The following is a 24,639-nucleotide window of genomic DNA, read 5'->3' as shown; positions in this document are numbered from 1 at the left end:
TTGGTTTTAGGTCTATCCAATTGCGCCCAGAGGCATTTGAGCGACGTCCGTTGGTGAAGCGCAGCAACTTTTAAATGCATTATTATATTCAAATTGCAAACACATGAGGACAGTCTCCATGAAAGACCCACTGGCAGATGAACGTGCTACTACATTTCTTTCCAAAACGGTAGGAAATTAAATTAGATTTAATAGAGGATTTTAACTGTGACAAGATGATTGACAGGGCAGTTTACGTGACAGGATGCACAGATCCGTCCGATAAAGATGACGAAGTAGTATGTCCCAAAGCTTGCCTACGTTTTTGCTACACATTCAAAAGTAAATACCTTTTCTTCACAAAAAGAGTACATACTTTTATGGCGTAGTGTAACTTAGGCGAATTGGGTGTAAAGCATATGGCTTCACACGATGACGATCGCTCTGATTGGTTTTAGGTCTATCCAATTGCGCCCAGAGGCATCTGAGCGACGTCCGTTGGTGACGCCCCTTTGGAAATGAGTTATTAAAGCTTTGCCAGACCATAACTCAGTTACTACTTTCTCCATACCATCTCCAGACCATAACTCAGTTACTAATTTCGAACACAGACCAAAGTCTACTAATGAGCTGATGAGTTGAATCAGGTGTGCTTCCAGTAACGAGGTAGAAAAACACTAAATTGCTGCATCCCGATTCAGAGGCTGCATCCTTCGAAGGACAGTCTGGCCTATGGAGGATTGTTCTTGTCGCCTAGAAACTGTGACAGCTTCTGTTTTTTTTACTGGACTTTTTGAAAGTTACATTCAATTGTCTGACTAAAAACAAGGTTTACAACCTGTCTAAATATGTTCACTGTGGTCCATTTCTGTATATACTAAAGAGTACAAACTTTATAAAATCGCATCTCTAGCCCTGCTTCCACTGGAACTACCTGGAACAATTTGTCACAGGAACTTTCTCCCCCAGACCTGTTGTTGTCTGAGTTTCCATTGCGGTCTAAAGTACCATGAAGTTTAGGCAAATTAGTCCAGTGACATAGGACTGCACACGACTTTTCAGTTCCCGCTGGATTTCGTCCTCCGCATATAAAGTTAAGCCAACATGAACCTCGTCGTCGGTCCATCAGTTCTATTTTTTAAACTCCATTGTTGATTCGAATTGCAAACAACTCTTACTGCCCGCACCTCAACAGACCGCAAAAAAATGCTGATTGAAATAAAATGCAGCATGGAGTCAACCAATCAAAAAAGTACTATCTCGCGTAGGGATTTTCTGAGGGGAAAATTTTTACCTGGAACTTCATTTAAACCCTGGTTCCTGCAGTCAAAACACACAGAGAACCACCTCAAAGCCCCTAGGTCCTGGGGATAGTTCCCGCGGTGGAAACAGGTTTCTGTAAGATATAAGAACACATTTGAACCGCTTTAAAACTTTTTTTTTATTACATTTGTATCATTAGATATTCGAGTAATTTAAAACCCAATACTTACATTTAAAAGGGTAATCCAGCAATTTCTGTAATGCATAGATTTAAATATTGGGGGGGTTATCTCCCCCCCAACCCCCCCACAAATTACACCCCTGCCGGCACGCAATGAATTCTGCAAGGCAAGGCTGCGAAGGATACATCTGTTGTTTCCTTTATTGCCCATGAAACAAAGGATGCATTTTGAGGCCGTATTTGAAGGAGCCTTCGTATTGGGACAGTCTTCGTCATGCCGCTGTGATGCAGTCGGCCTTTGACTTCAATTCCATCCCTTCTCCAACGCACCTTTAAATTAATCCTTAGCACTTTGATTAGCTGGTAGCTGTTGTTTGACTAAGCCTGTCCTAGAGTGATTAGTAATAGCATTTAGGTTCAGATGATTGGCTCAAAACAAAACAGCAGAATTGAGCAAAGATGGTGTACATTTTGCATACTTCAAATTGCGGATAAAGTTGTAGCAAAATGTAAACTGCTACCAACATTAGGGTTATTATTGCTGCGGGACATTACCTAAGCACACTATATGAATGTTGCATATGAATAAAAATGTTGACACATCTATGCAAGGCCATTCTTATGTCTCATGTCTTCTTATGCCATCCCTCTGTCAAGGATTCTTATGCTCCAATTAACATTTTAAAGTAAAATCTTATTAGCTTGTTGTTTTGATGATCATCTGTCCCAGGAGAAACTTAATGAGATCACCTTCGTTCTTGCGCGTTTTTAAAAGCATTGCAATGGCTCTATTCTTTCTCTTATAGCTGTATTACTCTTATCACTCATGAATATTTCTCAGAGCAATGTGGGTCTTGGCACCGTGCTGCCTCTTACTAGTTTCGAGAACGTGCTTTTGTTTCTCTTCAGTGTAATTCTCGCCACCGCCATCATTTTCCTCAACGTGTCCGTGTTTCTCTCCATCATGATGAACAGATCCCTGCGCAGCGAGAACCGCTTCATGTACATGCTCAGCACGAGTCTCAGTGACTTCTGCTCGGGCGTCTCCTATTATTATGCTGGAGTTCTGGATGTACGAGATTATTATGAATCCCCAACACGCACTTTCTATATCGTTCCCACTTTCCTGGGTCTGTCCTATATGGCGATTCTGGCCGCTCAGGCGGACCGGTACCACGCGGTCTCCGCGCCTTTCAAATACTCGCAGCGCATGACCCGAAACAGAACATTACTGGTGATTCTGGCCTACTGGCTTTATGCGTTTTTGATTGTGGCTGTTAATAATCTGGTGACTGCTGGGGTCGCTAGGAGAGTGACGAGTTTTGGTACTTTTGTGGCGAACATTTTCACCGTCATTATCATGATTGGCTTGAACGTCAAGTTGTTTTTCATCGCCAGATTTCAGCTTGAGCGCGAACCGGCGAGCGCGGAACGGGACAGCAAGCGCGCGTCCGTTTACCTCATTATAATAGTGGCTGTATGTTTTTTAATCGCATGGTTGCCAATTTTTCTTCATGTTATTGCGTGTAACTTCGCGGGGTTTACGTGCTACGCGTTCAGAAATGAGGGTTCAGACCCTCTGCGCGCTCTGCCCCGGGTGAATGCAGTTCTGACTCCCTTATTGTATATCAGGGGATGTTCTGCACTAAGGAGCACCCTACTAAGTAAAGTCTGGAGAACAGCATGCTGCAAGAGAAAAGGGTAAACTCTCCCAAGTTCTCTCCGTATCTCTTGCACACACTGGTGAAATATGAATGTAGGCCTAATTATAACCAGACTATCTCTGAGACATTATTTTTTAATAAACTCACGTATTGGTGGTTTATTTTTTTTAATTCAAAACAAACATATGCTAATTGTCAAATGTTTATTTCTTATTAATAAAATGATGTATTTTATACATTAACTCTAATAGGCTGTATTTTCCAAAAGTGCTTTCATGAATTGATCATTTTAAGTATTATATAGCCTATATTAAATGTTTATAACATTTATAAATATTAACAATATTAATATTGCCTTTCTGGTAGAGATGTGGCTAGTTAGGCATGTAGGCCTTTTGTCACACATTAAAAGGACACTGAATATCTTTGAAGCACTTTGGCCTTTAAAGCTTTTCTTTCCCTTTTTTTTCTCAGTGTGAACCCTCTGTCAGTGAATGAAGCTGTTGTCTTCAAGATGTGAAGATCTTACAAGCCAAAGCATGAAAGGAAAAGTTTAAAAGTGCCACATGAAAATCAAATCTCACTTTACATTTGCTTCTAGCTGTTATCTGGTTTCTGAAAACCAAAAAAGTCACATTTGTAATATCACAAGATATCTCAAATGTCACAGATGCTGGCAGGGATGTGGGTGTGGCTGTTTATGGAAAACTTGAAATTGTCAGTAACTTTATCAATATTCCTTGAATATTTGTTATGCCTCCTTCTCCACGTGGCATGAACATGCAATATTCATAAGATAGAAATAAAAAAATGGGCTATTTTACATGCATCTTTGCTAGATTTAATTGTCTGAAAAATGTAACTCTTACTGCTATCAGAATAATTTATCAATAAATTCCACATGGCCTTGTGGTTCATACATCATATCATGACTTGAATGTTTCAAAGTTTATTCCAGTCATCTTGACTTTAAAGAAAGAAAATTAACCCAAAACACAATTCAGGTATATTGTGTAGGCTACAATGTGTAGGTCTTTTTCATTGTGTGTGTGATTTTTAGTAGGCTATCCGTGAATGTTTTAATGATCATAAAAGAGAGAAAATGTTAACAAACTTAAGTGTAGGATATATTTATATGATTAATATCTAACTGGACAGTTAAATAAAGTATTTTGTCATTTAATCAGATGATTCCGTGTAATTTGTAAATACAAACCATATGGGGAAATTCTGAAGAACGAGGAGATGACAGGGACAGCGCGAAATTTCTGAGGTAGGCCTAATGTTTATATCACGACAAATGATATCACCGTTTTATGAAAATAATATATTAGTGATATTATTGGTCATTAAAGTAAAGGTTAACTAAAATGAGTTTGATAGAAAAACAACGAAGAGAGCTAGCTAGGCCTAATGCTTCCGTTTTTCAAATCCCCGTTCTTGAATCACGTCGATCATTTTTTATTTTGATGAAATATGAATATGATTTAAGCATTTTTAGCTAAATGTGTTAGAGGTACTATATGGTTAATTTTCGATATTTAACAATAAGGCTTTCGGTGGGCACTTAAACCTTATTTTTCAAAACAAACAAAAAAAGGCCCACCACCTGTCTCCCTTTTTTTACTCAGTCCATTTGCATTCTTGGGATATTTACATGGCAAACATCACATATGAAACACACAAAAGCTTTGAAAAGCTGTTAGCAAACACACACAAACATTCAATCATCCCCATTGTTGTTCTTAGACTTTTTCTGGCGTATACGAAAAAGCAATCACCCGTGCTTAATGTAAAGTCTTATTCTCGTAGGGGGGAGTGTTTTCTGCCACTTGTTTTCCACCTTGCTATCTATTCAGTGCACTTGATTTCCCCTTCACCCATTCATAAGAGATTGGATAATTAGCAGCTTAATTACAGCTGAGTCCTGTGTGGCCGCGTAAAGCTGTTAGGATTGTCAATCGACGAATAAACATGTCAAAACACACACACACAAAGTCGGGATCCTGTCAGAAGCATTTCTTTTCACCTAGGTGTTTTGGGACATAAATAAACACCTGGGAAGGTGACTTTTGTTTATCAGATTATCAAGGGACATAAAAGCATCTTTATCATTACTATGATTAACCAGGCAGAGCAAATGCACAGTGACTGATCATAACATCGCTCTGTTTTTAAAGTTCATAGGGAATCTATTGGGGACTTATTATGACTGTGATGATGATCGTGGTAATTGCAGCAGCTGAGCTAATGAATAGTGACCAAGAACACAGTCCTGGAGTTAAAGTGGACAAAAACACATTAAATTGAAAGTAGGAACTCCTTTTGAGTATTGATGGGCTTTATGCTAATACACAAAGCCACTCATGTGTACTTATTTATACTTAATATGTATACTAACAAACATTGCACTCATTTTTTTTTTGTGGATTTTTTTTTTAACATTTTTAATAGTGAGTTATATTTAAATACAGGGGTTGGACAATGAAACTGAAACACTGGCCAGTATAGTGTTGGAGGATTCATGCTTGCGCGGCCTGGTGGCCAATCTTCTCTGATTTTACATTATCAGTAAGAGCCGAGTGTGAACACTCTCAGAAAAAAAGGTACAAAAGCTGTCACTGTGGTTTCAAAAGGTACACTTTTGTACCTAAAGAGTGCATATTAGTCCCTCAAAGGTACATATTGGTACCAAAAGTGTACATATTAGTTCCAAAAGTGTACATATTGGTACCAAAAGTGATGGTACATATTAGTACCCTTTTGAAGGGTACTGTCCCAGCGACAGCTTTTGTACCTTTTTTTCTGAGGGTGAAGGTTGAATTAGCAGAGCAATAGCACAGCTGCACATTCAATATATCAATCCACACAACACAATGTATTGTTCTCTGATGAGTTCACAACATGTCTGTGACCCTTTATTTCTGACACGGCCATGTTTCACATTTCTAAATAAAAATAAATATTTTAAACGATTGTCACTTTAACTTACACAAGCCAATAGAATAAAAACAGTGCAATTTGGGGTAACACTTTCTATGAAGTCCATAATGAATTATAGCCCCATTTATACTTATTTATAAGTATTACGATTCTATAAATATATTAATAAAGACTCATTAAGACCTATTCTGCATTATAAGAACAGTTATAGTTACATTTATATTCTTTTTTATAATTTTAAGTCATGCATTTGTTTTTTCAATGTACACGCATAATCCATTATACACTGATTTATAAATGATGACATACAATAGTCCAGACACTTGCTGTACCAATTAGTTATCAATTATGTCTTTAATGGCTAATGTTTGCATTAGAGGTCATAAATGGTAATTGTGATTTGTTAAAATCTTTATCTCCTCAACCATGGTATTGCTTATAGCAGTTTGAAATTATTGTAGTTTTGAAAATCATGCTTTTCCCCATTATTGTTGAATCACGGAAGCTACACCAGATATTTTGCCAAGAGATCTCTATTTATTATTTTATACATGTATCAGCATTGGAGGGAAACAGGCATATAAGAATAAGGCTACATGAGAGGTGGTCTTCATTCCAGATTTCTCTGTTCCCCATTTCTCCTCCCTCACCCCCATCATGCCTCTATGTTTCTCTGAGTCAGTACAGTAAGGATTGAGCTTATATACACCACTGAGGGATTTACAACTTCCTTGTAGAAAAACATGTTGCTTATGTTTAAAAATGGAACATATACCTCACGCTTACACGTTACAATCCACTTTTCATATTAAGAAACTTCCCTTCAGTGTGTACATTTGTGGTACATTGCATCAGTTGAAAAACATTCCTTTCCTTGTAAAGAGCATGCTAACTGTACGAATTTGAAGTATCATCATCATTGGAACATCTCTGCTCAGTGAATGTTGCATTGCACACATACCTCTAATCAAATATATATATCTCTCCCAGCTCTCTGCTCAGCACACATGTACAACCATCCTCTGACTCATAAAATACATTATGAAATGATTATGAAAATGAATAAAGAAAAATAATACTAAAAAAATAACATTTAACAGTACTACATTTTTAGTCTTCATTATACTTTAATAATAAACTATTAAAATGTATAATGAGCACATCTTCATGATTTCTTAATATTTGCTTTAAGAAAATTGCATCCTGTGTTTTCACTTTACTTAAAGCCATCAATGATGCATTTATAGAAGTTATTATTGTCACCATTCTGTGTTCTATTAATTTTCCTCATTTTTGTTGATCCCTCTCATTCAATCTCTGGTCGGTCTAGTTACATTAAGTGTGTATTGCCCTGCATGTCTAAGTATTGTTTATATTACCCTCATTAAACTTCACATCGGAACTTTATTCTTCATCTTCGTCAGCCTTCCTGCAACGACCTGTGACAATAATCACTCACAATAAGTATTTATAAGAACAAAACACGGCTACTAATAACAGTATATTCACTTATTTGAAATAAAAGTCATTGTAACTATAATGTAATGCAATGCAGGTTGCATCTTTATAAATACATTCATGGAACCATACAACTGATTAATTAATACTTATAAATCACTGTATAATGGATTATGAGTATGCGGATTTAAATAAGCAAATGCATGACTTATAAGTAATTCTAAAAATAATATAAATGTACCATACCTGTTATAATGCAGTTGTTGTAGTTTTGATTTCTGTTTTAGTGTTTTCAGTGTTTCTGTTATCGTTTTCCCCTGTCTTCTGTTGATTTTGGTTTAGTCCTGTTTTTCCCGGTCTGTTTAGTTCATCATCAGTAGTTCAGTTCTGTCACCTGTGTTTAGTTAATTAGTCTTTGTTCATCATCACCGTCACCTGTCATCACTCGTTATCATCTGTGTATTTAAGTTCCTGTCTTTCACCTTTCAGTTGTCGGTCAATGCTTACGTTAGGTTTGTTAATTGTGAATGTTAAGCTTTCTGTATTTTGAGCACACGCTCCCTTTTTGTTTGTATCTGCTTTATTGAGTATTAAAACCTTGGATTTCTTCATCCTCGTGTTCATCTCCATCAATCCTGAAACCTAACAGATTGACCGACCCAAAAAGAAGAAAGAGGATGGGGAGAATGATTGCGGGGTTCTTCTGCCCCAGAGCTCGTAAGTTGGTGTCGAACAGTGCGGATCTGGCTTTGAAGATGTTCGACCCAGCCTTCATATCGGTCAGAAAAGCCTTTGAACACGCCAGTCCAGCCGAGTCTGCACTTCACGCCATGTCACCGCCTGCACTTCATGCCAGTCCAACCGAGCCTGCACTTCACGCCAGTCCAGCCGAGCCCGCACTTCACGTCAAATCTGCTGAGACCAAAGCAGTATGCGCCGTGCCCGCCGCCGAGCTAGAGACTGAGAACATCACGCCTGCAGAGAGGTTCTTCTCGCTGGTTCCGCCTGGCTTGGATCTCCCTTCGCCGCTGGTTCCGCCCAGCTCAGAGCCTTCACAGCTGGTTCCGTCCAGCTCAAAGCCCTCTTCACAGCTGGTCCCATCCAGCTCAGAGCCCTCCTCGCCGCTGGTCCCATCTAGCTCAGAGCCCTCTTCGCTGCTGGTTCCGCCCAGCTCACAGCCCTCTTCGCCGCTGGTCCCGTCCAGCTCAGAATCTTCTTCACCGCTGGTCCCGTCCAGCACAGAGCCGCCTTCACCGCTGGTCCCGTCCAGCACCGAGCCCTCACCGCTGGTCCCGCCCAGCACCGAGCCCTCATCGCTGGATCTGCCCAGCACCGAGCCCTCATCGCTGGATCTGCCCAGCACCGAGCCCTCATCGCTGGATCTGCCCAGCACCGAGCCCTCATCGCTGGATCTGCCCAGCACCGAGCCCTCATCGCTGGATCTGCCCAGCACCGAGCCCTCATCGCTGCCCAGCCCAGTATTCTCCAAGTGGCTGGTCCCACCCAGCCTCCCTCTCCCACCTCCTCTGTTTGAGTCATCCTGTTCTCCTGCCCTGCCTCTGCTGAGCCCTGTCGACCCTGCTGCCCATCCACAGCTACCCGCCAGTGTTGCTGTGGAGCCGCCTCCGGGACTCCAGGCCTCAGCATCGCCCTGGTCAGTGGATCCCCTGTCCTTGCCTCAGTCCCCTGAACCTCTGACTCCACCTGGGTCCTCCGACCCTGCAGCTTCTCTTTGGCTCATTGTGCCCTCACCTCCGCCGGGTCTTGTCAACCCTATAGCTCCACCAGGCTCACTCCTCCTTCCTTCCTCGCATTGGTCAGCCGTCACCCTGGTTCCACCTCGGGATTCCGTGCTGTCGTCTGCGCCTCTGCCCTGCATCCCTTCTGCTCCACCGGGCTCCGTCTTCCCTCCTGCTCCTCAGTCGTCCTCCCTCGCACTGGTTACGCCACGGGCTTCCAGAGCCCCTTCTCCGCCTCGGTCCCGTGAGCCTGCAGATCCGCCTTGGCCCTCCAGACCTGTGGTGTCGCCTCGGCTCTGGGTCCCTCTGGCTCAGTTGGGGATACCTGGAACTCCGGCTATGGCTTCTCCGCCGTGGCCACCTGAGGGGTCTTCTCCGCCATGGCTGCCTGAAGGGTCCGCACCGCCATGGCCGCCTGAAGGGTCCGCACCGCCATGGCCGCCCGAGGGGTCCGCACCGCCATGGTCGCCCGAGGGGTCGTCTCCGCCGTGGCCACACCCACAGTCTGCTCCGCCCTGGAGGCTTCCTGCCTTGTCTCCCCCGTCAGCCTCCAGGACGCCCACCCTCCCACCCCTTTTGTCTTTCTACGGCGCGAGGACGCGCCTACCGGGAGGGGGGAGTAATGTTGTAGTTTTGATTTCTGTTTTAGTGTTTTCAGTGTTTCTGTTATCGTTTTCCCCTGTCTTCTGTTGATTTTGGTTTAGTCCTGTTTTTCCCGTCTGTTTAGTTCATCATCAGTAGTTCAGTTCTGTCACCTGTGTTTAGTTAATTAGTCTTTGTTCATCATCACCGTCACTTGTTATCATCTGTGTATTTAAGTTCCTGTCTTTCACCTTTCAGTTGTCGGTCAATGCTTACGTTAGGTTTGTTAATTGTGAATGTTAAGCTTTCTGTATTTTGAGCACACGCTCCCTTTTTGTTTGTATCTGCTTTGAGTATTAAAACCTTGGATTTCTTCATCCTCGTGTTCATCTTCATCAATCCTGAAACCTAACAGCAGTATAGGTCTTAATGAGTCTTCATAAATATATTTATATAGTAATAATTCATTATAAGCATGGTCTTCATCGAAAGTATTAGTGAATTTGGCAGTATGCTGGCAATATAAATTTATAATAGAATTAAAGAGCGACAGTTCAAACTTTTACATCGTCTCCAAATTACCCCGTTACGCACACATAGGTTTAACCCAAATTGTCTGAAGTGCAAAGTCGAAGAGGGTGACTTTGTTCACTGCACTTACATATTAAAGCCTATTAGGTACAAATTTGTAGGAGACTTATATTTAATACACAATGTGATCTCAGTCCACTTTACTGTTTGTTGGGTGCTGATGATAATAATAAAGAGTGCTTCAATTAGGAAATTGTTGATTCTCCTTACTTATGCTGCCCGTATTCTTTACTGGATCTCTGATAAACCGCAGACAGTGTTGGAGAGGCATGAAGTTATATTTGATTTTCTTTCACTGGAATATATTACTTACTGGTCAAAAGGGAAAATGGATATGTTTTATCAGACTCCTTTCTTTTAAGTGTCCCAGGATGTCACATATCTTTTTACAAAACCTTGGCAGGTCAACATGATCCTATTTTTTTGTTGTTGCTGTTGTTTGTTTTTTAAAGATGCAACTTGTATGTATGGAATGTATTGTGATCTTGAACAATAAATAAAAAAAACGGGATAAAAAAATTAAAATTGTCTTTGGATACATAAATCGATTCACAGGAAACTGGATGCAAATCACTCTTATAGTACAAACAGATTTCACACACACAGTGTCATCCTGGCACTTTATATAATTCATCTGCCTTCAAGTTAGTCGAAAGTCAAATTGAAATGCTTAGGCAATAATATATTAGCTCTAATATAATGCTATATGTACTATTTCAAGATACAAGACATGTCAAGCGGGGGGGAAAGGACACGGACATGAAACAGCTCATACTTGTGTTTTAGATTAACAAATGTTTATTGAATAAAGCCTTTTTAAAAGTCAGTTAGCTTGTGGTAAGTGATCTCGAAGATCAATGCTACATCTCGTCTTCAGTTTTCATATATTATATGGTTTCACTCTGAGAAGAGATAAGAGATCTTTTTCCATTATACACCAAACATATGAGTGAAACAAAGGAAATAAGGCTATGCATGATATTATCTTTCATGTGCATCAAAAATAAGCAACATTTTAAATAAAAAATACATACAGAACTGCTGTGTATCATGTTTGTTAGTCTGGATCTAATGGACTAACAAAAGTGCAGACCAGCTCCACAGCTTCTGACTCTGGAATTTCCAGGATTTTTCCACTCATTTGTCATTAGTGGATACAGATTTCATTTATATAGACTGATGTCAAGAGTATTCCATCACCTTTCTTATTTACAGGCCTACACAAAAAATCCATAAAAAATAGGGCATATATTAATTTATTTTAAGTTTTCCGTATTTATTTATTTTTTACAAGTTTTTCACCTGTATTTTGACAGTAATATTACTGGATTATGTCCGGACTCCGGGTAATAAACTGCCAGTACTGTTTCTGTTGTTTTATGGATTTGTTTTTAATAAGTTTATCCTTATTTTCAGATGTCCCGCGAGAAAGTGCCTGTGCATGTGTGTGATATTGGATTTACCCTTTGATCCCGCAGCACGGTGTTCTCCAGACTTTAATGAATATAGTGCTCCTGAGTGCAGAACAGCCCCTGATGTACAACACGGGTGTGATGATCGCATTGAGACGGGCCAAAATGCGCATAGGGTCTGTGCCATTATTTTTAAACAGATAGCACGGAGTCCCCCTAAAAGTACACACAGTTGAATGAAGAAACAATGGCAACCACGCGATCAGAAAACACATGGCCACTATTATAATGAGGTAAACGGACGCGCGCTTGCTGTCCCGTTCCGCGCTCGCCGGTTCGCGCTCAAGCTGAAATCTGGCGATGAAAAACAGCTTGAAGTTCAAGCCAATCATGATAACGACAGAGAAAATGTTCGCCACAAAAGTACCAAAGCCCGTCACTTTTTCAGCGACCCCCGCAGTCACCAGATTATTAACAGCCACCATCAAAAAAGCATAAAGCCAGTAGGCCAGAATCACCAGTAATGTTCTGTTTCGGGTCATGCGCTGCGAGTATTTGAAAGGCGCGGAGACCGCGTGGTACCGGTCCGCCTGAGCGGCCAGAATCGCCATATAGGTCAGACCCAGGAAAGTGGGAACGATATAGAAAGTGCCTGTCGGGGAGCCATTATACTCTCGTACATCCAGAACTCCAGAATAATAATAGGAGACGCCCGAGCAGAAGTCACTGAGACTCGTGCTGAGCATGTACATGAAGCGGTTCTCGCTGCGCAGGGATCTGTTCATCATGATGGCGAGAAACACGGACGCGTTGAGGAAAATGATGGCGGTGGCGTGAAATACATTGAAGAGAAACAAAAGCACGTTCTCGAAACTAGTAAGAGGCAGCACGGTGCCAAGACCCACATTGCTCTGAGAAATATTCATGAGTGATAAGGGTATCAGTGAACGCAGGTGTAATGGAGCTCAGACATCGCTGATGAATGATTAGCGCGCGACTGAACTCAGACGCTCGTGTGGAGCGTTTTTAAAATCAAGTGTAGGTCTCACTGGGACTCACGTGGCAGGCTCGTGGAAGTTTCAGTGCCTGTTTTAATTAACTGTCTGCATATAGAAATGAGCGCACATAACATTAGGGACAATAAAGTATTTTCCATTCCATATCTATTTTTCTTTTTTATAGTTAGCAATTTATGGGGCAATATTAATCGTCTTAATTTGCAATAATTTGGTGGTACTCAAAAAAAAAAAAAAAAAAAAAAAAAAAGACCTCAGCCATGGAATGTTGATCTTAGGGCATGAAAAACAAGATTTTAACTTTTTGATGTAACAAATAAAGTAACACATTACAAGTAGTGTGCATTATTTAATCAGATTACTTTTTTATGTAATAAGTAAAACATCACAAGTAACATGCAACGTAATCAGATTACCTTTTTGATGTAACAAGCAAGCAATACAAATAAAATGCATAATGTAATCAGATTACTTTTTGATGTAACAAGTAACAAATTATTAAAAGTATACATAATCAGATTACTTCCTTGATGTAACAAAAAGCATTACAAGTAATGTGCATTACATTGAAGGGGGGGGGGGGGGGGGGGTTCTGGAAACCACTGCCGCTTCAATATCCTTTTGAGTGATTCATGATGAGTGATTTATAATCAAGGTATTAATCAATATTTATCCTTCTACATATTAAATGATTTTAATGACTTATTCAAGCTAATGAGATTTACATGACTGTTTACTGTAATGTGCTCTCTCCATATTTTTGAGAGAGGAATACAATATGTTAAAACATATATTTACTCTTCTGACCAAGACACTCACTCCAGCCTGTCTCCTAAATGTGACCGATTCTTAGTTAAAGCATTTTCTTTACTTTTCATCTTCAGTACTTGTGATCTTGAAGAATAAATAAAAAAAACAGGATAAAAAATTTAAAATTGTCTTTGGATACATAAATAGATTCACAGAAACTGGATGCAAATCACTCTTATAGCTAGTTCAAACAGATTTCACACACACAATGTTGTCATCCTGGCACTTTATATAATTCATCTGCGTTCAAGTTAGTCGAAAGTCAAATTGAAATGCTTAGGCAATAATATATTAGCTTTAATATAATGCTACTATGTACTATTTCAAGATACAAGACATGTCAAGCGGGGGGGAAAAGGACACGGACATGAAACAGCTCATACTTGTGTTTTAGATTAACAAATGTTTATTGAATAAAGCCTTTTTAAAAGTCAGTTAGCTTGTGGTAAGTGATCTCGAAGATCGATGCTACATCCCGTCTTCAGTTTTCTCTATGTGGTTTCACTCTGAGAAGAGATAAGAGATCTTTTTCCATTATACACCAAACATATGAGTGAAACAAAGGAAATAAGGCTATGCGTGACATTATCTTTCATGTGCATCAAAAATAAGCTACATTTTAAATAAAAAATACATACAGAACTGCTGTGTATCATGTTTGTTAAGATCTAATGGACTAACAAAAGTGCAGACCAGCTCCACAGCTTCTGACTCTGGAATTTCCATGATTTTTCCACTCATTTGTCATTAGTGGATACAGATTTCATTTATATAGACTGATGTCAAGAGTATTCCATTACCTTTCTTATTTACAGGCCTACACAAAAATCCGTAAAAATAGGGCATATTAATTTATGTTAAGTTTTCCGTATTTCTTTTTTTACAGATTTTTCACCTGTATTTAGAATTTTGCCCTTCATTGTGTTATGCTTTAGGGTTAAAGGAAATGTCCGTAATATTACTGGATTATGTCCGGACTCCGGGTAATAAACTGCAGTACTGTTTCTGTTGTTTTATGGATTTGTTTTTATCAGTGTATCCTTATTTTCAGATGTCCCCCGAGAAAGTGCCTGTGCATGTGTGTGATATTGGATTTACCCTTTGATCCCGCAGCACGGTGTTCTCCAGACTTTAATGAATATAGTGCTCCTGAGTGCAGAACAGCCCCTGATGTACAACACGGGTGTGATGATCGCATTGAGACGGGACAAAATGCGCATAGGGTCTGTGCCATTATTTTTAAACAGATAGCACGGAGTCCCCCTAAAAGTACACACAGTTGAATGAAGAAACAATGGCAACCACGCGATCAGAAAACACATGGCCACTATTATAATGAGGTAAACGGACGCGCGCTTGCTGTCCCGTTCCGCGCTCGCCGGTTCGCGTTCTAGCTGAAATCTGGCGATGAAAAACAGCTTGAAGTTCAAGCCAATCATGATAACGACAGAGAAAATGTTCGCCACAAAAGTACCAAAGCCCGTCACTTTTTCAGCGACCCCCGCAGTCACCAGATTATTAACAGCCACCATCAAAAAAGCATAAAGCCAGTAGGCCAGAATCACCAGTAATGTTCTGTTTCGGGTCATGCGCTGCGAGTATTTGAAAGGCGCGGAGACCGCGTGGTACCGGTCCGCCTGAGCGGCCAGAATCGCCATATAGGACAGACCCAGGAAAGTGGGAACGATATAGAAAGTGCGTGTTGGGGAGCCATAATAATCTCGTACATCCAGAACTCCAGCATAATAATCCCAGATAGCACACGACTATTTGATGTGAAACCTACATCTGGAAGACGTATTTTAAAGAGTGTTTGCTCATCTGCAATACGTCTATAGGACGTTTCTGTCAGATGTCAAATAGACGTTTAGAAGATGTCTTTAAGATGTAATGATTTAGAATGATTTAGAATGTATGTTAAACTGACATCTTCTAAACGTCTATTTGACATCTGACAGAAACGTCCTATAGACGTATTGCAGATGAGCAAACACTCTTTAAAATACGTCTTCCAGATGTAGGTTTCACATCAAATAGTCGTGTGCTATCTGGGAATAGGAGACGCCCGAGCAGAAGTCACTGAGACTCGTGCTGAGCATGTACATGAAGCGGTTCTCGCTGCGCAGGGATCTGTTCATCATGATGGAGAGAAACACGGACGCGTTGAGGAAAATGATGGCGGTGGCGTGAATTACATTGAAGAGAAACAAAAGCACGTTCTCGAAACTAGTAAGAGGCAGCACGGTGCCAAGACCCACATTGCTCTGAGAAATATTCATGAGTGATAAGAGCGACTGAACTCAGACGCTCGTGTGGGGCGTTTTTAAAATGAAGTGTAGAGTAGGACTCACCGGGACTCACGTGGCAGGTTCGTGGAAGTTTCAGGGCCTGTTTTAATTAACTGTCTGCATATAGAAATGAGCGAACATAAGGGACAATAAAGTATTTTCCATTCCATATCCATTTTTATTTTTTTATAGTCGAGTCATTCCACGAAACCAGTATGATTTGAGTCCCTCTGACCTTTTTAAGTGTATTTTACCTATTGGGTCACCAAAATATATGCTTAAAAGCTTTTTGTATCAATTGAAATGTCTCCTCAGTTTAAAAATAATGACATACATATTATCTTTATATTAGAAATTATCTTGTTTTTTCAGTTGACACCACCTATTTTGTCATGTCCCTCATGGCCTTCTATGAAAGTGTACTTGGAATATGAATAATATAATTAGAAAAAAGTCCACATTTTGCCATTCCCATGAATATCTATCTGTGCTTTTTTGCTGGTAATGTTTTTTTTCTAAGTAAATTCATGAATCATGATTATTCATTAAAATCACATTATTTAGTTCCATCCCTCAGTAATCCCTCAACCCCATTACACAAACCATTCTCCCCCATAAAACTAATGAACAGATCCTTATGTGACATCAATAACAGGAATTAACATCATAGAAGTCTTCTGAACAACACTGTGTGTAGACCCAGGCAAGTTACCACCTTCTTATATAACTATAACTTATTTAGAATTGTGATATTGTGGTTGTCAAGCTCAACGACTCAACCCTGGTACATCAAATAAAGATAGAATTCTATTACTTGTGAAAATGATCTTTGTTATTTCAACAATATACATGATTTCTTAATACCATGAATGCCATGTGCTCTCCTGTTATTCATTACATGTAGAGCAGTGGCCATTTTCAAGCAAAAACTCACAACCCTGTCACACTCAACCCCGATATTTTTTGCCATGAAGCGCGCGCACATGCAAAAAAACACACAAAAACACGTTCGCACACACACACACACACACACACACATCAAAAAAGCACACAAGTAGTATGTGTTATTTTGATGACCTATTTAGTCAGTTTATAATGTTCTAATGTATTTAAAGTTATTGTTGTTTTTCCTGCAGTCGGGTTAATAAAACTGAGTTGCAATTGCAATTTATATCTGTTGTTTTTCTTGGTTACATAATGAAATGCAGTGCTCATAGAAAATCTTACAGTGAATTTGAGTAAAAAACAACTATGTATATGTTAAGCTGTATTTGTCTCTTCAACCCCGTTACCATCTTAAACCCTGTTACCTTAGTCTCAACCCCGTCACACCTACATTTTTATTAATTATTTTTTTTAAGTTTATGAATAAGTAATTTAATGTTTGTTGAACTTAGTCAGAAATGTTCAGAGCAATCATAAGAATACTGATTTTAGTTCAAATTCTGAAGTTAAGCCACATCTTTGATCAAAAATGATGAGGTTGCTGTCACAAAAAGTGCCCATTTCAGGCTTTACTATAGCATAAGTGTAAAATTATATGTACATTTTACATTTACAATTACTGAATTAGTGTGAGGGACATATGATTAATAGGAAAATGATGATTTCATTACAAATATATTTTATAATCATATTCAGAGAGCTCCCATAGTGTCCATAATGGGGTTGAAGACTAATAGTGCCCGTATCTTAAAATAATTACCAATAATAATAGGGATTTGATGCCTGAGGTGGGAAAATATATTTTTCTGGAAGTAAAATATGTAATTAATGTTGTGGGGTGTTCAGAAAAGTAATACATATAAGTAAAAAATCCAAAAATGTGTAATTCCAAATCATACCGGTTTCATGGAATGACTCAGTTAGCAATTTATGGGCCAATATTAACTCTTCCATACATGAATTATGACCACAGCCAGGGAATTTTTACTTACGTGCTTATTGTTCTTAGGGCATTAAAAACAAGATTTTAACTCTTTTTTTTTTTACACAGATTTTTTCAAAGAGATTTTCAGATGTCCACTTGCACAGTGTACGTTTTTGGTTTTAACTGAAATGAAGAGATACTGTATTAAACATACTGTTATGAAATGATATAGAATCATGAAAATAATGTGAAAACAATAAAAACAATAAAATACATAAAAAAAAATACAGCTTCAATGATTGTAAACGCAAACTGTAAAGAACTTCATACATATATGCTGGACCTGCCTCAGAGTCTCAACAGACTTATTGACCTGGCTTTACGAGTGGATGCCCGCATCAGTCGTATGGAGCAGTACACTCGCCCCATCCGCACTCCCGGAGGAGTTGGGGGTCGAGTCGCCAGCGAGGAGAACACGTTGTCGATCACGAGCCCATGCAGGTGGGGAGAGCTCGGCTTTCCCAGGAAAGCCTTCAGAGAGAGAGGCGGAGATCCTGAGGACTGTGGCTGTACTGTGGAGGCACAGGACATTTTCTGCACTCATGCCCAGTAAAAGAGCAAGCCCGATAGTAAAGAAGAGGCTACTATCGGGTAGGATCTCCGCCGAGAAGTCCTCACCATCAACTCTCCTTCCGGTAAGACTGAGATTGGCCAACCACACTCACACCTGCCAAGCCTTACTGGACTCCGGAGCCGAGGGTAATTTCATGGACCTTCACTTTGCCCACAAGTTACACCTCCCCATCAAGCCACCCATCAGATCACCCATCAGTTAATGCTTTAAATGGTCAAGAACTCCCCAGCATTTCACTTACCACTGGTCCCATAACCTTCATCACCTCCGGCAACCACACAGAGATCATCACTTTCCTCCTCATGGACTCCCCAGTAGCACCCGTGGTTTTGGGCCACCCATGGCTGGTACTGCACAATCCCAGAGTGGATTGGGGCTCGAACTCCAACACTATGTGGAGCGAGCGTTGTCATGAGTCCTGTCTTGTATCTGCTTGTCCGTCTGTGTCTGGTTCTATGTTTCAGGAGAAGGCAGCGGATTTGTCAAACGTGCCCACGGAGTACCTTGACCTGAAGGAAGTGTTCAGTAAGTCTCGTACTGCTTCTCTCCCTCCGCATCGTCCCTATGACTGTGCCATAGATTTACTGCCAGGTAAGTCTCTGTCTAAAGGCAAGCTTTACTCTCTTTCTATTCCTGAGAGGGAGGCCATGGAGAAATATATTTCTGATTCTCTGGCAGTGGGGTTCATCCAACCTTCCTCTTCTCCAGCGGGGGCAGGGTTCTTTTTTGTGGGGAAGAAGGATGGTTCTCTGTGACCTTGTATTGATTACCGAGAGCTGAACAACATCACTGTAAAGAATACTTATCCTTTGCCGTTGATGTCTTCAGCTTTCGAGAGGTTGCAGGGAGCATCCATTTTCACAAAATTGGATTTACGCAACATTATCATTTGGTTCGCATCAGGAAGGGGGATGAATGGAAAACTGCATTTAACACCCCCAGGGGCCATTTTGAATACTTGGTATGCCGTTCAGGCTGTCCAACTCCCCAGCGGTTTTCCAGGCACTCGTCAATGACGTGTTGAGAGACATGGTAGATCATTTCCTATATGTCTACCTAGATGATATATTGATTTTTTCTTCGTCTCTCCAGGAACACGTTCAACACGTCAGACGAGTGCTTCGGAGGTTGCTAGAGAATTTGCTTTTTGTCAAGGCGGAGAAATGCGCTTTTCATGCACAGTCTGTTTCTTTCCTAGGTTACATCGTCTCTTCTGAGGGAGTGCGTATGGATCCTGACAAGGTTAAGGCTGTGATAGATTGGCCAAGTCCAGATTCCCGTAAGGCCCTACAGCGGTTTCTGGGGTTTGCCAATTTCTATCGCCATTTCATTCGCAACTTCAGCCAACTAGCCGCGCCTCTGTCTGCCTTGACCTCCCCCAGAATGACGTTCAGGTGGTCCGATACAGCCGAGGCTGTATTCACCAACCTTAAGAGCCGCTTCGTTTCGGCTCCCATCTTAGTCGCCCCTGATCCCACAGCTGTTTAGTAAAGCAACGATTCTGATGGCCATTAATGGCTCGCGATATTCAAAGTTTTGTTTTGGCTTGCTCAGTTTGTGCCATTAGTAAGATGTCTAACCGTCCTCCTGATGGGTTACTCCGACGCTGTCTGTCCCTTCGAGACCATGGTCCCACATAACGCTAGATTTTGTCACCACCCTCCCGCTCTCTATTGGCATGACGGTTGTTTTAACCGTAGTGGACCGGTTCTCAAAGGCGGCACATTTCAATCCCTTGCCCAAATTACCCTTAGCCAAGGAGACAGCGGTGACTGTAATTGATCACGTCTTTCGGTTGCATGGCCTCCCAATGGACGTGGTTTCCGACAGGGCTTCCCAATTTGTGTCCCCATATTCTGGCAAGAGTTTTGTAGGTTATTAGGAGCTACAGTCAGCCTGTCTTCGGGTTATCATCCCCAGAGCAATGGTCAGACCGAGTGAGCCAACCAAGATTTGGAGAGAATGTTGCGATGTTTGGTATCCAAGAATCCTTCATCCTGTAGCCAACAACTGTCTATGGTTGAGTATGCACATAACTCGTTACCAGTGTCATCCACGGGCCTCTCTCCGTTTAAGTGTAGTTTAGGGTACCAGCCACCAATTTTTCCGAGTCTGGAATCCGAGGTCGCGGTCCCCTCAGCTCACGCCTTCATCCAGAGGTGCCACCGCACATGGACCAGAGCCTGTGAGACTCTGCTCCAGGTGGGGGCGCGCACTAAGGCTAAGGCCGATCGCCACCGGTCAAGGCCTCTCGTATACGTTGTGGGTCAAAAAGTGTGGCTTTCTACCAAGAACATTCCACTCCGTTCCGTTTCCAACAAGTTAGCTCCCAAATTTATTGGCCCATTCCCTGTCACCAAGATCATTAGTCCGGTGACAGTCCAACTCAAACTTCCGACTCAAACTCCTACAGGAGAATTCATCCCACCTTTCATGTGTCAAAGATCAAGCCCGTGTTTTATTCTCACATTAATCCGCCGGCCCCGGTTCCCCCACCGCCGCGACTCGTAGATGGGGAACCTACATATTAGGTAAATCGTATTCTGGACTTGAGACGGAGGGGACGCAGATTCCAGTATTTGGTGGACTGGGAGGGTTACGGTCCGGAGGAGAGAAGTTGGGTACCTGCTAGGGACATCCTGGATCACTCCCTTATCGATGAGTTGACAGGTAGGATCGTCTGGGAACTCCAGGAGGCGTTCAAAGTTCACTCAGGATCGTACTGTCACGGTTGTTAGATCCGTTGTCTCACTCATGTCTTGTGTCTGTGTATATGTGTGGGTGTGTCTCGTTTGCGCTGATTGTTTCATGTGGGCGTTACCGCTGATTGATCCTCATCAGCGGCAGCTGTATACCATCTAGCCAGCCTACTTAATGCCTTGTCTTTCGTCTTGTGTTTGTCAGATCGGTGTCTAGCTTCCCGTTTACGTGCTTGTTCCTGTGTTCCTCGTGTTTCCCGTTTGCACTGGATTCTGGATTGCTTCACTTACAGTCTCACCACTTCACTTCACTCAGCACTCTTCAGGATCGTCCATCTCAGTCCCTGCATCACCGCTCTCCTGCTGTCTGCAACGTGTGATTGACTGACTACCACCTGATGTCCGTGGTTTCCTGAGTTTCCTCCTGAGTGGACATTTACCCTCCTGAATTTCTTCCTGAGTGAACTTTGTTCTAATAAACCATCATTTTACTTGCAATTGCTTCCGTCTGTATTTTAACATTACAGTATTTTCAAGAATCAACCGTCACAGAATTGTAGCTGAAATATGACGCATGATGTCCAATTAAGTGGATGATTAATCAGATCTAAAATCTTTAGATTTTAAAATCTAAAATCAATAGTTGGAAAATGTAACAATGACATGATTCCTTAGATGTTACTTCATTTTTTTTTTACCTGCAAAAAAGTCTTAGGAAAGAAGGAATGGGTTGATATTCCAGAGCAATTTTGCCATTTCTGACTGGCCGTCGGCCATCTTGGTCTGGAGAAAAAAAAATCCACATACAACAGCTTTGCACTTGATGACAGTGTATAGTGTCCACTGCAGAGGTTGATGTGCAACTATGCCATCAAAACTCTTGAATAAAATGCTTTTTCAGCTGTCCACTGACCTTTATGTGTGAAAGGGTTAAAGTGTTTGCCATTTTTTGGGGCCCAAACTGTCGCTTTTTAATATTTTGACCGTTTTATGAAAAGGCTCATAAGAATAGGCTACTTAGACTATTATGTATCAAAATATCATGCATGATCCACAAATATCTTATTGCAGGCCCAACATCTCTCCCATCAATCACAGCACAAGGGTCTCTGACACCAAGCAAATAAAAATCTCTAGACTATTGCAGACTATTCCCATGTGACATTACCTGAATCATTCATCTTAGTCGAATTTCAGTCTCATGGGTTTGAGCCTCATCTACTTAAACACCCTTTGATCAGCACCAGTGTCTTCCATCTACTAAATTTAAGGCTCATTACAATGCTCACCTTTAACCTAACCGTTCCACTCTCTGTTGACTTTTCGCGTCCTGAAGATTATTTGATATTTATTTTTCATATCCTGTTCGCCACATGTTCGTCTCTCCTGGCAGGGTCAGTGGTCATCGGCATCATGAGCACCAGAGCCCTTCGCTCCCAGAACCGCTTCATCTTCATGTTAAACACCAGCATCAGTGACACGTTAACCGGCGGCTCCGTCTTCTACCTCGGCCTGTTTGACGTCCAGGAGGGTTACCCGTCCCGAAACGGCACTTATTACATTTTACCGTCATTTCTAGGGGTGAACGTGTTGACATTTGTGTTTGCTCAGTTTGACAGATACTTGGCTGTGTGTCATCCCTTCTTCTACAAGCGTTACATCACGCGCGGGGTTGTGATTGGCGTTTGCGCGCTCTGTTGGATTTACACATATTCAATTCTTACTGTTCAAAGTGTCGTGCCTGTTGCTTTCGCCGCGCAAATGAACGCGTTTGGGGTCATTGTCCTACAGGTGATCGTGGCCATCAAAGTGTTAATGACCATCAAATTGTACATGATCGCGAGGCATCAGCTCAGCCGAGAGAAGCCCAGCAGCGACAAGGAGAGCAAGAAAGAATCGCTGCGCATCATCGTTTATGTGGTCATTTGTTTTCTCATCTTGTGGGCTCCGTCTTTTGTGAACATCTCGGTAAAATATGTGACTAAGAACGGGCTGAGGTTCAAAAATGAAGCCACGAATATTTTCGCGATCATGGCGCGAATGAACGCGCTCAGCACGCCCGCGCTGTATATTTGGGGTAGTCCGGCTTTGCGCGCGGCCGTCTGGAACTCAGTGTGGAGTAAAATATTCAAGAGAAGAACGACAAGGTTTTTTTTTGTTTGTTACTGAATGTAAAATGTTCAAATCCAAGCACACACATCTGTAAAAAAATATTGTAATATAGCAATGCCAACTGTAAGCCTCTGTAGGGCTACTATTTTACAATCTAAAATGCTTGATAACTTTTAACAAATATTATATGTATCCCAATGAAGTTAATGCACTAACAACACACTCAAAAAAAAAAAAAAAAGAGTCCTTATATTATTTATTATGGATTAAGACTTTTAAAAGAGAAAGAAACTAGATCTTAATAAAACATTTCGTATAAATCTTAATGGAACAAGGGAATGGGCCATTTCAGTTTATGAATTCGTATTCATAAATAATAGTAATTAAAAAAAAAAGAAAGTGTTTAAATTTATCAATACGAATAACAAACTAAATGGTCCATCCGTTGTTCCATTATATATACACAATTTCTTTCATTAATCTTATTTTTTTTACTCATTTAAAATTATTAATCCATAATATTAATAATTTGTAGCTTTAGGATTATTCAATTCAATTTGATGGCATTTTACTATACAATTGAAATTCGTAAATCTTAAAAAATAAATAAATAAACATTTACAGAACTTTTAAAAACATAAAATTGTGGGAACGCTCTTTGCTGGGTAGGGTCCAAAAATCTGAGACTACTAATGAAAATACTTTTAGCACTTTTTTTTTTTCCAAATCAAGTTTTCCCCAAAAATCCTAAATCTTTATTTTCAGGTTGAAATGAGGCGGGGAAAGTTTTTCAATATGGTCTCAGACTTTTTAACCCCGCTGTATGAATCAACCTCACACAGCTGAAGGCACATAACAAATTTCCTTTGACAGCGTTATTAATAATTTAATCATCAAGCTGTGTGCAACCTTACATCAATGCATCTGTGTGTGTTTTGCAACAGGGTGGACTCTGGCCATGTGAAACCCAAGAAGGGAGGAGAGAGAATTCCCAGCATCACACAGAGTTCCAGAGACACATGAACACTGAAGACTCTCTCTGCTGAAACACTGAAATGATCAGAGCCATTACAACAGAGCAGCTAATATTAAAATAATATAGGTTTGGCTTCATGATCTATAATGCCAAATTCCACATACTTTCACAACATTGTCTTAAGTATATGATGCTCATGTCTTAATGTCTTGCAAGGATGTCCCCTTAAAGTTGTATTCCTTCTCTTACTATTTTTCTAACATATTTTTTTCTATTATTTTTTATATATATATATATATATATATATATATATAAAATAGTAGACTTCATCACATTTAATTTCAACATTTATGTTCAATATATTTACACTGTACTAGCAGCTATGCAAAATGCAACCGTTACATCTTAAAGCCAAGCATGTA

The 24,639-nt window shown here is 40.7% G+C and overlaps 4 protein-coding genes across 4 annotated transcripts; 2 read left to right on the top strand and 2 right to left on the bottom strand.

Annotated features, from left to right (window-relative positions):
• Positions 1-2,249: 2,249 nt before the first annotated feature.
• Positions 2,250-3,742, top strand: LOC307151680 (uncharacterized protein; the record flags this gene model as incomplete). Its single annotated transcript, XM_079859795.1, has 2 exons — positions 2,250-3,124; positions 3,562-3,742. The coding sequence occupies 2 exons, from the start codon at positions 2,250-2,252 to the stop codon at positions 3,605-3,607; spliced, it is 921 nt and encodes a 306-aa protein (XP_079715921.1). The 3' UTR covers positions 3,608-3,742.
• A 7,538-nt stretch (positions 3,743-11,280) lies between these two features.
• LOC307151678 (adenosine receptor A1-like) lies at positions 11,281-12,738 on the bottom strand (the record flags this gene model as incomplete). The annotated part of the gene is made up of 2 exons (XM_079859793.1): positions 11,281-11,302; positions 11,864-12,738. 2 exons carry the CDS (start codon positions 12,736-12,738, stop codon positions 11,281-11,283), a joined length of 897 nt encoding a protein of 298 aa, XP_079715919.1.
• A 1,381-nt stretch (positions 12,739-14,119) lies between these two features.
• Positions 14,120-15,917, bottom strand: LOC307151677 (adenosine receptor A3-like; the record flags this gene model as incomplete). The annotated part of the gene is made up of 3 exons (XM_079859792.1): positions 14,120-14,144; positions 14,737-15,395; positions 15,702-15,917. The coding sequence occupies 3 exons, from the start codon at positions 15,915-15,917 to the stop codon at positions 14,120-14,122; spliced, it is 900 nt and encodes a 299-aa protein (XP_079715918.1).
• Positions 15,918-22,410: 6,493 nt separating this feature from the next.
• On the top strand, positions 22,411-24,361 carry LOC307151713 (uncharacterized protein; the record flags this gene model as incomplete). The annotated part of the gene is made up of 2 exons (XM_079859833.1): positions 22,411-23,276; positions 24,186-24,361. 2 exons carry the CDS (start codon positions 22,411-22,413, stop codon positions 24,262-24,264), a joined length of 945 nt encoding a protein of 314 aa, XP_079715959.1. The 3' UTR covers positions 24,265-24,361.
• Between the last annotated feature and the right edge of the window lie 278 nt (positions 24,362-24,639).

Source organism: Squalius cephalus, assembly GCF_949319135.1.
Source record: "Squalius cephalus genome assembly, chromosome: 23".
NCBI classification, from domain to species: Eukaryota; Metazoa; Chordata; class Actinopteri; order Cypriniformes; family Leuciscidae; genus Squalius; species Squalius cephalus.
The sequence above is the reverse complement of the archived record's forward strand: the minus strand, read 5'-3'. Positions and strand labels throughout refer to the sequence as shown.